The sequence below is a fragment of the Ursus maritimus genome (genome assembly GCF_017311325.1).
Source record: "Ursus maritimus isolate PB19 chromosome X unlocalized genomic scaffold, ASM1731132v1 scaffold_X1, whole genome shotgun sequence".
Taxonomy (NCBI): Eukaryota; Metazoa; Chordata; class Mammalia; order Carnivora; family Ursidae; genus Ursus; species Ursus maritimus.
In genome coordinates this window covers 11,928,676-11,942,316 of record NW_024423319.1, presented here as the reverse complement: position 1 = coordinate 11,942,316, position 13,641 = coordinate 11,928,676, and the positions used below count along the sequence as shown (strand labels likewise).

The 13,641-nt window shown below is 38.5% G+C and overlaps 1 protein-coding gene across 1 annotated transcript in view; it reads left to right on the top strand.

Annotated features, from left to right (window-relative positions):
• MCF2 (MCF.2 cell line derived transforming sequence) overlaps nucleotides 1-13,641 on the top strand; it is a 70,863-nt gene that overhangs the window by 4,657 nt on the left and 52,565 nt on the right. Inside the window, exons 2-3 of the mRNA XM_040633060.1 lie at nucleotides 3,342-3,456; nucleotides 4,786-4,876. Of these exons, the coding sequence (XP_040488994.1) occupies nucleotides 3,342-3,456; nucleotides 4,786-4,876 (206 nt within the window). The remainder of the gene's footprint in view (nucleotides 1-3,341; nucleotides 3,457-4,785; nucleotides 4,877-13,641) is intronic.

The window sequence follows — 13,641 nt, the reverse complement described above, 5'->3', positions numbered from 1 at the left end:
AAATGATCTTATTCCTTTTAAGTAGTTTAATTATTGTGCCTGAATGATACCAGCATGCTCAGTTTACTAAACAAGCATTTACTTTATAGATGATCCTAATTGGACACTTTCGTCTGGCCTCTGCTTTAATGATTATAATTAACAGTAATTGTGAATTAGTGGTGACTTAATTAATGTGGCTTTATGTTTTATTTTCGAAGCGCTATAAATGTGTGACATATTGTCACTCTTGAGATTTTCCCCAGTCCCCAACTGTGTTCCGTACAGAATGACCCTCAAGGCTCGCTCCCCTACCCAGACCCCTGCCACAATTTCCTTATCTGCTTTTGTCAGTTGTTTTCAAAATGATTCAGCATATTGGTTCTTTTGGAGAAAGGGTTTCCAGTGGGAAAAATAATTGGAACCCCCCAATTTAGAATATAAACTCCTCTCGTTCTCTTCTCACACATTTACTACCAAGTACTTGTAGGTATTCAGTGGTAATAACAGTTTATAGATTGATTGATGATAATTTACCCTTATAAGAACCTATAAGCATGCTTTCCTTTGATAGGTATAGATTTCCTAAGCGCTAGCTGGTTCTGTCTTTAACTGGAGTGTTTACCAGCTTGCTTGGCAAGTCTGTTACATTAAATAAATATAATATAATATAATATAATATAATATAATATAATATAAGTATAAATATATATATATGTTGAATTATATGTTCTGCATTATTTTTTTATTTTTATGTGTTTATTTTAAGTAAACTCTATGCCCAATGAGCTCATGACCCCGAGATTAAGAGTCACATGCTCTTCCGACTGAGCTAGCCAGGTACCCCTGTTATACATTAGTTATATTACTGGTTCTATATCATACTCTACCTAGAGAGGCCCTTTGTTTAATGATTTGCTGTATCTCTTGGTTTAGAGTTGTACAGTTTCTCCTTTGAGTTCCTTTGAAAGCCTTGGGTAGACGCTGTTATGGTCCGCGATAGTCTTCATCCTGCTCTCTAAGCCTAGAAGATTTATCATTTGATATAATACTTTGAATTAGTTTGATTCAAAAAGATGACTTGGGAATGGGGACTCTCGCTCATGTTTCCCTTGGTGAAGATTAAGGCAGTGAATGAATTTGATTTTTTTTCCAAGTGCACTAGGAAAGAATATATATTCTGCTTTTGTTGGCTAGAATCTTCTATAAATGTCAGGCCATGTTGGTTAAGATTGTTGCTCAGGTGTACCGTATCCTTGCAAATTTCCTGTCTGCTTGTTCTATCAATTATTGAGAGGGGTAGTGAAATTTATTTTTTATTTTTTTATTATTAAAATTTTTTGGAAAAGATTTATTTGTTTTAGAGAGAGAGAGAGCATGCACATGAGTAGGGGTAGGGGCAGAGGGAAAGAGAGAGAGTTAATCTCAAGCAGACTCCCCACTGAGCACAGAGCCTGACTTAGGGCTCGATCCTAGGACCCTGAGATCATGACGTGAGCTGAAACCAAGAGTTGGATGCTTAACCGACTGTGCCACCCAGGCGCCCCGGTGGTGAAATTTTTTTGACTAAAGTTGTGGATTTGACTGTTTCTCCTTGCATTTCTATCACTTTTTGTTTCGTGTATTTTGAAGCTCTGTTAACAGGTACATAAGCATTTAGGATTGTTAGACTCTCTTGATTAATTTACCATAGTTTGATTATCAAATGATTTTCTTAATATCTAGTAATATTCCTGACTCTGAAATCTTTTTTGTCTAAAATTAGACAGCTTCCTTTTGACTTATTAGCATGGTATATCTTTTTCCAATCTTTTGCTCTTAATGCATTTGTGCTTTATATTTAAAGTGTGTTTCTGGGGTGGCTGGCTGTCTCAGTTGGTAGAATATGGAACTCTTGATTTTGGGTTTCTGAGTTGAAGCCCCACATTGAGTGTAGAGCTTACTTAAAAAAAATAAAAATGCAATTACATTAAAAAATAAAGTCTGTTTCTTGTACATAGTATATAGTTGGGTCTTGATTTTTTTAATTCAATCTGATCATCTCCAACTTTCAATTGGGATGTCAGGATTATTTGCATTTAATGTGATTATTCATATGGTTGGGTTTAAATCTACCATCTTACTATTTGTTTTCTATTTGTCCCGTTAGTTCTTTGGTTTTTCCCCCCCTCCATTTTTGCTTTCTTTTGGGTTAAGTATTTTTATCAGTCCAGTTTATCTCCTTTGCCATTGTCTTATTTTTTTTAAAGTTTATTTATTTTTTTTTTTAGTAATCTCTACACCCAGTGTGGGGCTTGAACTCATGATCCCAAGATCAAGAGTCACATGCTCTTCTGACTGAGCCAGCCGGGTGCCCTGCCATTGACATATTTTTATTGCACATTGAATTTTTTTATAGCCCTACATCTTTATTCACTTAAATTCAGCCAAATGAGAATTACAAATAAACTTCTCAAAAGATTTCTATTAGCAGGCTAAATTCAAAGACCACCCTGTAACTTTCCTCCTAAAATAATCCTTCAACTTCTATTTAGCACTAAATATTTGTAGAGTGCCTACTCTGTGCCCAGTTGTTGGGCCAGCTATACGGTGGGACCTTGAACATGTATAAGGCTCATCCCTGCACCTGCGTGGCTTTCATGTTCCTTATCCTCCAAGCTGTGTAGAGGGCTCTGGAGTAGGGTGCACACTGAATTTGAACCCATAGAAAATTCATGGTCTTTGTTTCTTTGCATGAGTATGAGTCCTATACTATTGTTGCTGTTACTGCTTATGTTGTTTCTGCCACAAATCCATTAGAACAGCACTTATTTCCTGTAGTTTATATACTGTATTCTTTCAGGCTGACCATAGCTGTAAATGTTTGCCCAGTTTGAATTGAGGCCCGTAGCATTGGCATAGAAACCGTTATTTCCCAGTACCCTTGGTTGTCCAATATGAGAGGTCAGCTGTGTTTTTAATTATATTTATTATATGTATTCCATGAAAATTTCTTCTGACTATAATCATTCATTTTGCCTTCTCTCTCTCTCTTTTCTTTCTTACACTCTGTTTTCATTTAGAAACTATTCAGCTACTTTCTTCTTCTTTTTTTAAGTAGGCTCCACGCCCAATGTGGGGCTTGAACTCAAGACCCTGAGATCAAGAGTTGGATGCTTCACTGCCTAAACCACCCGGGCGCCCCTTGGCTACTTTTCTTTTTTAAACTTGGGGACATGGTGCCATTTTGATTTATGTGGAGACCATCATCCTTATAGAAGTTACATTGGCCCAAAACTGCCACTCCCAAATCCTCTTTCTTGCGTTGCTGTCACATGAATTGTTAATTTGGTTGATTTTTTTTTTTTTTTGTATGGTTTTAGGTGGCCGGGGAAAAGATAATGATTGGATCATTACTTTTCCAGAAAATTGTAATTTCAGATGTATACCAGAAGAAGTGATAGCAAAAGTGCTGACTTACTTGACATCTATTGCAAGGTATAGCATTTCATTACATTTCTTTCAATTTGTTAGGTGTTAGATGCCCATTTGAATGTAATAAAGGAAAATGGCTTTTTAGTGTGAATGTTATTATTATTGTAAGTGATTATAAGACTCACCTTCAGCGTAGATAAGAAATGAAACTTAAGAGGGGAAGCCGACAGCTACCTAAATTGGTATAAAAATTATACTGAGGATCTATGAAAACAAAATTGGGAGTCTAGAAATATTTGTCTTCATGAAGAAAAATGTAGGTTGAAAATGATGATCGTACTTAAAGCCTTTGATTTGCCTAAAAGGAAATCTTTCCAGCCCAGAGTGAGGGTAGCTATTGCTCCAAGAGTAAAATATGAAGACCAAATGTTAAATAGACTCAAAAGTGATATTGGAATTTATTAGGAGGAACTTCTTGATATTAGAAATCATTTGACACTAGAATGCTTTGAAAGGTAAGTTTCAGAAGCTTCCTTGAAGATTTTATTTAGGTTGAAAACAAAATTTTTATTTATTTAATTTTATTTTTTTAAGATTTATTTATTTGAGAGCGACAGAGAGAGAGAGAGAGAGCACAAGCAGAGGAGAAGCAGGGAGCCTGACACAGGGCTCGATCCCAGGACTCCGAGACCATGACCTGAGCTGAAGGCAGACGCTTAACCAACTGAACCACCCAGGCGCCCCTAGGTTGAAAACAAACATTTTTAAAGGAAACATTTTCCATTTATTAAGCCTGAAGACTAAGAGGCCACAAATCTACAATGGTACAAATATGAAGAGTTTCATGAACTAAAGTCAAATCACAGAAAACTGAATTTGTAGTGCATCTCTTAAAGCTTGAAAGTCTTTTAGGTCTTTTTAGGGCAAATAAAGGTTTTCTTATTCATTAAACTGCCTTCTCAAGGAGCAGATGAGATAGAAACCTATATTTAATAGTGTTTTTCTGAGTGAATAAATGAATGGATGGATCATTGGTTCTTGATGGATTGCCATGAAAAGTTAAATCTGATGTCATAAAGGACAGCTGTCTTTAAGGTTTTCTCATACCTAAGATTGCAGTAAGCCAAATTCATTTCAGTGACCTATCTGCATTATGCTATCACTTGACTATATAAATGAGCGATGTTAGTGCCAAAGAAGAAATTTTAAATATTGAGTAGTAGAACATGGAATTAAATTGGTTTTCCAGCATAGCACTTTGTGATAGCTTTCCCAATCCAAATGTATCTTTAGTTAAGACATCAAATGTAAATGAAATAGTCAGAATTAAGGACACAACCTAGCAAATTTGGGTAGTTATGAAGAAAAACATTATTTCCTCTTATCTTGCAGGCAAAATGGATCTGACTCCCGGTTTACCATTATTCTGGATCGAAGATTGGATACATGGTCTTCTCTCAAAATTTCTCTCCAGAAAATCTCAGTAAGCACCAATGCATTCTTCAATAACTTTTATTTTTGTTTTACATAATGCTTTCTGTTTGTGGGAGTACGGAATATTTTTATATTAGGCAATGAAGACAAAGTACATGATGGAAACAATTAAAAAAATGGGATGGTGAGATGGGAAAGTGGGAAGAAGGGTTGGTAGAGGGGATTGAGCTAAACAACTCATCCAAAATAAAACCTAATGGGAAAGCATGAGTAGTTATTGGTTCAAGTTATGAGTGAGAAGAGACTCATGGTTCCCTATGCCTCAAGGTGAGTTTTTATGGGAGCTTTTTTTTTTTTATAGAAATAGCTCTGTTGTATACTCACTGTATATGGAAAAGTATAAAGAAGGAAGTTTAAAGCAGTAGTCAGTAATTCATCCATCTGTAAACAAGCACCTTTTAACATTTTGATGTGTGTCTTTCTAGATGTTTCTCCCCGTGGGATAGAGAGGGAAGTGACTCAACCGCACTATGACTTACCTCCCCTTTTGGAATCTAGCCCCCATCTTCCCAAGACCCAGATAGAGAAAACAGTTTCCCTAAGAGAGAAATATGAGAGCTGCAATCCTGCCCACAGCCAAGATGATCTTTCACATTATTAGGCTCAGCTGGATTACAGTGGCATTGTCCGACACTTCTTCATAGAAGGGGAGGGAGGGGAGGCACCCATAGACTACTGAGCTGGCAAGATTGGGGCTGTCTGCAGAAGTACCATGTGGCTAACTGCCTCTATCACACCGGAGTAGCCGGGAATCAATGTATTTTTTTTCTTTGAGAACCCAACATCATCTGTCATCAGAAATTCTTTGTCTCCTGACTGCCACGGGAGGACACTGTCACCAGAGGAAGTTGATTAAGTTGTGAAGGCAAGACAAAAATCTAAGTTGGACTCCTGAGCCAATTGTTCTTTTCGCTATACTAACCTAGCTAATGAGCATAAGAAATATACTGGCACTCCCATGGTAAAATGGATGAGATCATTATTTTCATACCCAGCTCGAATTATTCTTCATCTTGAGCAAATCAAAGTGGTTTTTCGTTTATTTAACAGAAGTGTGTAACGGTAAGCAATGGGGAGAAGAGTTAACAAGAAATTCATACAAGTTACTAAAATAAAATAGCAAAACCTCAACTTCATGTAATATATTTTTGCTTTGCAGGCGGGTATTATTATAATTGTCCTATAGATGAGGGAACTACATTAACAGACACACTTAGGGGAAGGTTTTGTGAGGAATTCAAGGTCAAATAGCTAAGGAACAAAAAGAGGCGGAGCAAGAATTGAATTTTCATGAACTTCAGTTGGTGCTCTTTCAACCTGCCACTTTCTGTTGTTTTCCATATGACTTGTGGATAGACAAATACATTCAGTGTTTTTTTTAGAAAAAAGTAAAACTCCTCTGGAGAGAGTAAATCTGCCCAGCATACACCGTTGAGCCCTGTCAATGGAGCAAAGATAAGTACAAGCTATTTACCTTGCTCTGGCCTTTTAAGATCTGTCCTTGGGCTTGTTGAGATTTCAGTTCACAGTTCTTTTATACTAAATAAAACGCTTGTTATAATGAAACTTTTTTTTTTTTTTTATTACGCAGCCCAGCCTTTTCTTTTGGCCAAAACTATGCTTGATTAAATTAATTTCACTGAGTGACTGTTTGGCACGTGCCATTAGTTTCTTGTTAAGGTTTTATTTTTATTAATCAAATAGGCCACTTGGAACAGGTCTTTTTTTTTTTTAAGGAGAAATATAAGATTTGGTCTTGAGCCTATTGATTGGGGGTCAACAGAGCAGTAATGATTTGTTTCTTGGGAGGTGAAGCTCCCCTTTCTGTTTCTGTAGGAATGGTCTTCCGGCGGGTAAGTGTGAACCGTTTTCAGCAAGGCACTCAGGGTCCCTTCATTCTCTTAACTGCCAAATTGATGGTGCCAGCCAAGATTGGGGGCACCAGGGATGATGGCATGTAATGGACTGTAGATTGAGTGTTGTTTCTTTTTAACATGTTATATGTTTCTACTCGTGGTATGGTTTCTATACCCGTACTGAAGAGCACATTAATTACATCTCAACCATGACTAGCCATTGGACACTGTTTGCATTAAAGATGAATGCAAGCTAATTTCAAGAGCAAAAGTTATATTCAGAAAGGATTTCTGGTAAAAATTGCCACGGTATAGATACATGTAACCATCTTTGGTATACTACTTTAAATAAGTATCTTCGAAATAATTATACAACTCAATTTGAAGACCTTAACTTGTAAATTCCAAAATCAACTATGCAGTTAGGTTATACTTCATAATTAATGATGGGAAACTAGATGTTTTTAAAAAAGCTTTTATTTATTTATTTTCGAGAGAGCAAGTGTGAGCAGAGGGAGGGGCAGAGGGGAAGGGAGAGGAAAAGCAAAAGAATCCCAAGCAGACTCCGTGCTGAGCCTGAGCCCGAGGTGGGCAGCTCAATCCCAGGACCCTGAGATCATGACCTGAGCTGAAGCCAAGAGACTGTCGCTCAACAGACTGAGCCTCCCAGGTGCCCCGGGGAAATAAGATTTTTTTTAGTTCTACAATGTGGGGAAATGTCAATTTGGGAGAGAATCCTATCCATATTAGAAAGTTTGTGTGTTCTTTCTAGATTATTATCAAAATTTCACAAACCGTTGACCTTTCACAAGGCTTAACCTCTGAATAGAATTTAATAATAATAAAAAACAAACCCAAATCCTGAAGTGAATTTTAAGTTACAGATCCGAGTAGGGCAAGAATAAAGGTATCAGTTAATACTACCTTCACAAAGATTGTTAGCATTCCACCTTAAAAATCGAACTGCGCAGAGGAGAAAGCCAGTCCCAGCAAGCCCCTAGGAGCAGAGTCGTGTGTTGTTGTTGTTGTTGTTGTTTTCTCCTTCCTCCACTCGTAGGACATGCCTGATCTTCTAGAGCAGTCCGGCACGAGCTAATCCATGAGGTTCAATCTGGCTAAGTAATTGGGGGAATGTGTCAACTCTGAATTACAATGAGCAGCCGGGAAGGCTCTGTCAGCTGACTAATCAGGGATAGTGGGTTTTTTTTGCAGCGCTGCCGCCGCCGTGGTAATGGAAGCAGCCGCGGTAGCTTTGTTTGATAGAGATTTTTGGCTGCCGCTTTTAAATACTACCCCAGAAGCAGCTCATATTTCATCAGTGTTGCATTGACAATTGGAAAAGAAGAGTGTTCTTGTGTATAGGCGAGATGGCAGAAGCAACTCCCCCGAGAGGCAAGATGAGGTTCAGAAGGAATGCGGTAAGGGCTCTGCCTGCAGTCCTGGAAAGCCTGTATTCCCAAGTTCAAGTGCAGGGATGCTGCAGCATGGTGCTATAGCACAAACTGATGCTGACTGGGGCTTTTAAGGACAGATGGAGAGAATGGAGACTTGTATTTGCATGAACTGCATTGATGTGACTGCTGTGATATTGACAGGGAAATGTAAAGGAGTCCAGGAGGTTGAATGTAATTTTAAAACCTAATGTGATCAAGTTGATGAGGAAATTAGTCATGTTATTTGTTTAAGGAGACCACATGAACAGTTTTGAATCAATGGGCAGAGTAGCTTTAAATCACTAGTTAAAATAATATCTAACAAAAGGATTCATCCTTTCTTTCACTATGGTCAAGTAGAGTGTGATATCATGGACAGGTCTGGAGCCGACTTCATCAGCATCGGAAAAGGCAGCCCTTCCTGGGTGTTACTTACTGTTCAAATGAAAAATATTAAATCCAATGATTTGAAATCTTTTGCATTTCATCTGTTCTCCAAATTCAAACTTTAAATATGCAGAATTCTAGCCTGTTGACAACTTTTTTTTTTTTAAGGGAAAAAAGTGACTCGCTTTTCATTATAGACGAGAACGTAGAAATCTCTCCTTTCAGATGGGTTTCAAACACTTTTCTAATTAAAATTTTCCCTTCATTGGTTCACTGGTATACTAAATTCCCAGCAAATTTCTAAAGTGATATTTAGATGTATTTTGGTGAAATGTGAAAGAACACTAGCTAATTCAATAACCGGTCATCTTTTAAATGCTACTCTTTTTCTTTGAAAACTAAGTTAATGTTATGATTTAAAATATAATACTTGCTCATTAAAAAAAATCGAGACAACACACAAAAACGTAAGAAAGTAAAAATCAGCCTTTGGAAAAAAATGACATTTGGAATCAAAAGTAAGATAAGGGAACTAAACCAGTAAGAGTTTTATTGTCGTTGGATCAGTGTTGACATCATTGGGTGAGTGAACGGTCTATTTTCTAAAAAAGCTTTTAGAACAGAATGATATTTTAAAAATTACAGTTTAGGATGTGAATCTTTTTCTTCTGACAAAATTGTATCTTCAGCTCTACACATGATTTTGTACTGTGGGAATAAATAGTTTCAGACCTATCACAGACAATTTCTAGTGCATGGGAAAAGCCTGTGTATATGCTTCGCGGTATTGAGTACAACTGGCATTGGTACTTTTGTTATTAAAAGAAACTGACTTGAACTTTCAGAAAGTTCCTAATTCCTTTATATATATAGATGTCTTCTCGGTGCTGAACTTCGTTTCATCTGTAGGGACATATGTTAATATATACATAAATAAATACAGCTCATGAGCACTCATTGAATAGACCTATCTAGTCTACTACTGCGCTACACACAATATAGGTTACAAAGGTAACCATGGCATGGCTACTGAGCTGAAGGAGCTCTCAGGCTAGTTAGAGAAGGTAGGACATGTTCACAAATAACTGTTATGAAAGAAATTCTAGGTGCTGAGGAAGGCTTCATGAAGATGACATTTGAACTATAGTGGAAGATACTTTTGTTTTGTTTACATGGGTAGACTTGACCAGAGTGAAAAATTTGAAACTCAGTGGTGACACATTGTTTTGTCCTTGTGGGATCTCTGGAGTTGGGCTGATTTTGGAGACTATGACAGGTAGCACCTGAAAGGACGGGACAGTGGATTTAAAGTCCAAAGAGCAGATTAGACGGGTTATTCGGTGGAAATTGCAATGCCTGTGGCCATCGAGAGGGACAAGAAGGACAAACTTCAAGGAAGGAATATCACCGAAGACTGTTCTGAGGTCACGTGGCAAGTTGTTTGGAGGTCTGTGGAGTAACTCATACTTTCTGTACTCTTTAAGGGTGGGGTATGGGAGAAGAGTGTGGAAATAGTTCATGACGTTGGAAATTCTTCTTTATAGTTTGAGGTCCTGAGATTTTTCTCAGGGTATTCTGAAGAGATAGTTTGGGCCTTATCAAGGTCAATCACATGTCCACACCTCAACATTATATTCTGTTATGATATTGGATTATAATAGTCTCTGTTCAGTGGGCTCCATGATGCTAAACTGTTTCTAACAATTGGTTGGGACTGTTAACATTCGTCCCATTTCATAGATGTTAAGGTCAAGTCGTTCCTGAATGCTAGGCAGCAGGTCTGAGTGTGCATTCAGTCTATGTGTTGGTAAGCGCACGTCCCAGGAAGTGTTACGTGTCTTGGAAAGAGCTTACCCTTAGGATTCACGGAGGCCTGAGTGCCACCTCTCACTACTGAAAGTTGGACGAGTTCCTGCACCACTCTGTGCTTCGGTTTGCTCATGTGTAGAAAGGCCACAATACCTACCTCACTGCAGTGTTCCCAAGGCTGCGTAAGATACGTCCCAAGCCCGGCACGTAGGTCCTAGGCTTTTACTCAAGGGTTCTCTCTGACTGTTATGGCATTGCCTTGCCCTGAAGATAAAAAAAAGAGAGTCTGTGGCAATAGAAGTTGTTTTATAGTAAAGGAACCAAACTTTCATGATGTATAAAACATTTTCAAAGAAATAACTAGAATAACTGACAAGTGTGTATAGGGTGTATGAATTGCCTCTCTTAGATACTGCACAAAGGATTTAAATGAGGTTAATTTCCAGACTTTAGTAGTGAAATGATGCATCAAGTTGATGCCTTTTATTGTTATTGGCGTCCTGACTGCTGTAACGGCCATGTAACTGGAGAATTTGAGGGTAGGCTTGACAAGGGAGTAAATCTTCTCTAGGTGGGAAAGGTGAGAGCTAGCTAATTCTGTGCCCATTAACTTGAAGAACCAGTAAGAGCNNNTGCTACGGAGGGCTGGGGAAGGCTGGGGAAGGCTGGGGAAGGGCTGGGTAGGGCTGGAGTGGGCTGAGGCGGGCTGGGGAGGGGCTGTGCACAGTGACTGGAGAAATGGCTCTGAGCCATTTTACTGAGGTGCCTTTAAGCAGTCACATGTTGAAACTCAAAAAAAAAAAAAAAAAAGCTTGCAAGAAGCTTTTTAAAAGCAATGCTGTTTCCTCTCTCATGCTTTTTCTTCTTTTTATGAAAATAAAAACAAAATAAGGCTGACCTTTGCCCACAACCCTTTGCTTTTTTGACAGGTTCTCAAAAACGATTTATAGTTTTAAAATGTAGGGTTTGATTGTGGAAAAAATAGAAATTGTGCTTTTTCATGTTTATATAACCATACAGATTAGAGATTCTTAAAGCAGCATACCAAAGAATTTAGAAATATAGTATCCCCAGACTGCAATGGAAAAGCTCAATGGTCTTGAGTGATCTTTGCTGTCAGATAGGTGCATCGGATACTCCTTATGACAGCTGATAGGCTGTTTGTTCATTTAAACACTAGTTTTAAAATGGCTTATCTTGAAACTTTTAGACAAATATCTGCATATAGAAAAAAAGCGCTCTCTATATCTATGTGTATGTTCACACCGGAATACATGCAACCTGATCTTAAATCTATGTGGCCTTTCAGGTTAAAATTTTTCAAGTGCTCTGTGCCCTCAAGATTCTCCTAGCCAGCGATCACAGAAGAGTGCATATTATTGTTACTGGCCCATGTTCAGATACTCGAAACTTCAGTTCAGAGGTTGCAAACTGGTAGTCCAGAGATGTGTTTTATTTAGACAAATGTGTCTAAACACAAAGATGTGTCTGGTTTGTTTTAACAAACTTTGAACTTGTTTGCCATCTTTAAAAATCCTAAAGTTTCGCACAAATTTGGATTTCTGGCTTCTTTTGAGAAATCAATGACTTGGCAAAACCCACCTTTCTGTCTTACATTCAGCTGAAACTGACAAGTGAGTGCCTTCTCTCCCCCAATGCCCGATGTTTTCCAGTTCACCAGAATCCCCCCCATTTCCTATTACTCCTCATCATCTAGGGAAAGTGTGAGTTGTCATTTTCTACCTCATTCAGGCTGTCTTTTGATTAAACCCTGCCTATTTCACATGCTTATGATGTCCCCCCGACACATGTTAGACATTCATTTTTGTCACCTTTGCTGTAGGTTTCAGGTAGACCTTGAACCTGATCCTTGTACCATCTTTGCTATGCTTCTCCAAATTCCTCCTGTTGCTCCTTTTTCTATCCATTAGAAGTTTCTCCAGGGGAAGAAAGCTAAAATGAAAAAATACATATTCTTTTTATTTTTCAGTCATAGCCCCTTTAAGAGTCTGGCTCTGCAGTCAGGTGAATCTGGATTCTTCATTCTGCCACTTCCAAGCTAGAAGTTCTCAGTGGATTCGTGCCCTGTTGCTGTTGTAACAACTTAACTACAAACTTAGCAGCTCAAAGCAACACAGATGTATTCTATTAACAGTTCTGGGATCAGAAGTCCAGTATGAGTCTCACTGGGCTAAGAGAAAGGTGTGTTATTAGCAGGGCAATGTTCCTTCTAGAAGCTCTAGAGGAGAATCCATTTCCTTGACTTTCCCAGCTTCTAGAGGCTGCCCATATTCCTTGGCTCATGACCCTGCATCACTGACCTCTGCTTCTGTTGTCACATCTTCTCTGACTCTCCTGCCTCCCTCTTTGTTTAATAAGGATCCTTGTGATTACATTGTTCCCACCCCAGTAATCCAGGATTATCTCCCCATCTCAAGATCCTCAGTCATATTTACAAAGTCCCTTTTGCCTTATAAAGTAACATATTTATAAGTTCCCAGGATTAAGATGTGGACCTCTTTGGGGAATCATTATTCTGCCTACCACAGTCAATTTCTCCAGCAGTGAAATGAGGGTAAAAATAGAACCTAATGTATGTAAAGTACTTAGCGTAATGTCCTAGTAATGCTCACGATGACCATAATTCTTACAATAGCGCTTTCAGTGAAAAGCAGTATTCTCACCCATGGCCACCTCGCCAGTCTCCTTTCCCTACCATAAGGTCTTGAGAGGTCCTGAGTATATATGAATGTGTGTGTGTGTGTGTGTGTGTGTGTGTGTGTGTGTGTATTTTAAAAATTCTGTATTTGGGGTGCCTGGAAGAGCATGTGACTCTTGATCTCAGGGTTGTGAGTTTGGGCCCCATGGTGGATGTAGAGATTACTTAAAAATAAAATCTTTCAAAAAAATTTTTTTGGAAAGATTTTATGTATTTGTCAGAGAGAGAGCACGAGCAGGGGGAGCAGCAGGCAGAGAGAGAAGCAGGCTCCCTGCCGAGCAAGGAGCTGGATGCGTGACTCTATCCCAGGATCCTGGGATCATGACCCGAGCCGAAGGCAGACGCTTCACCAACTGAGCCAGCCAGGCATCCCTTAAAAAAACAACTTAAAAAATTGTTGTATCTGAGTCTAGTTGACATACAGTGTCACATTAGTTTCGGGTGTACAACATAGTGATTAGACACTTCTTTGGGTTATGCTGTGCTCGCCACGAGTGTAGCTACCATCTGTCACCATACAACACCATACGATATCATTTTCTGTATTCCC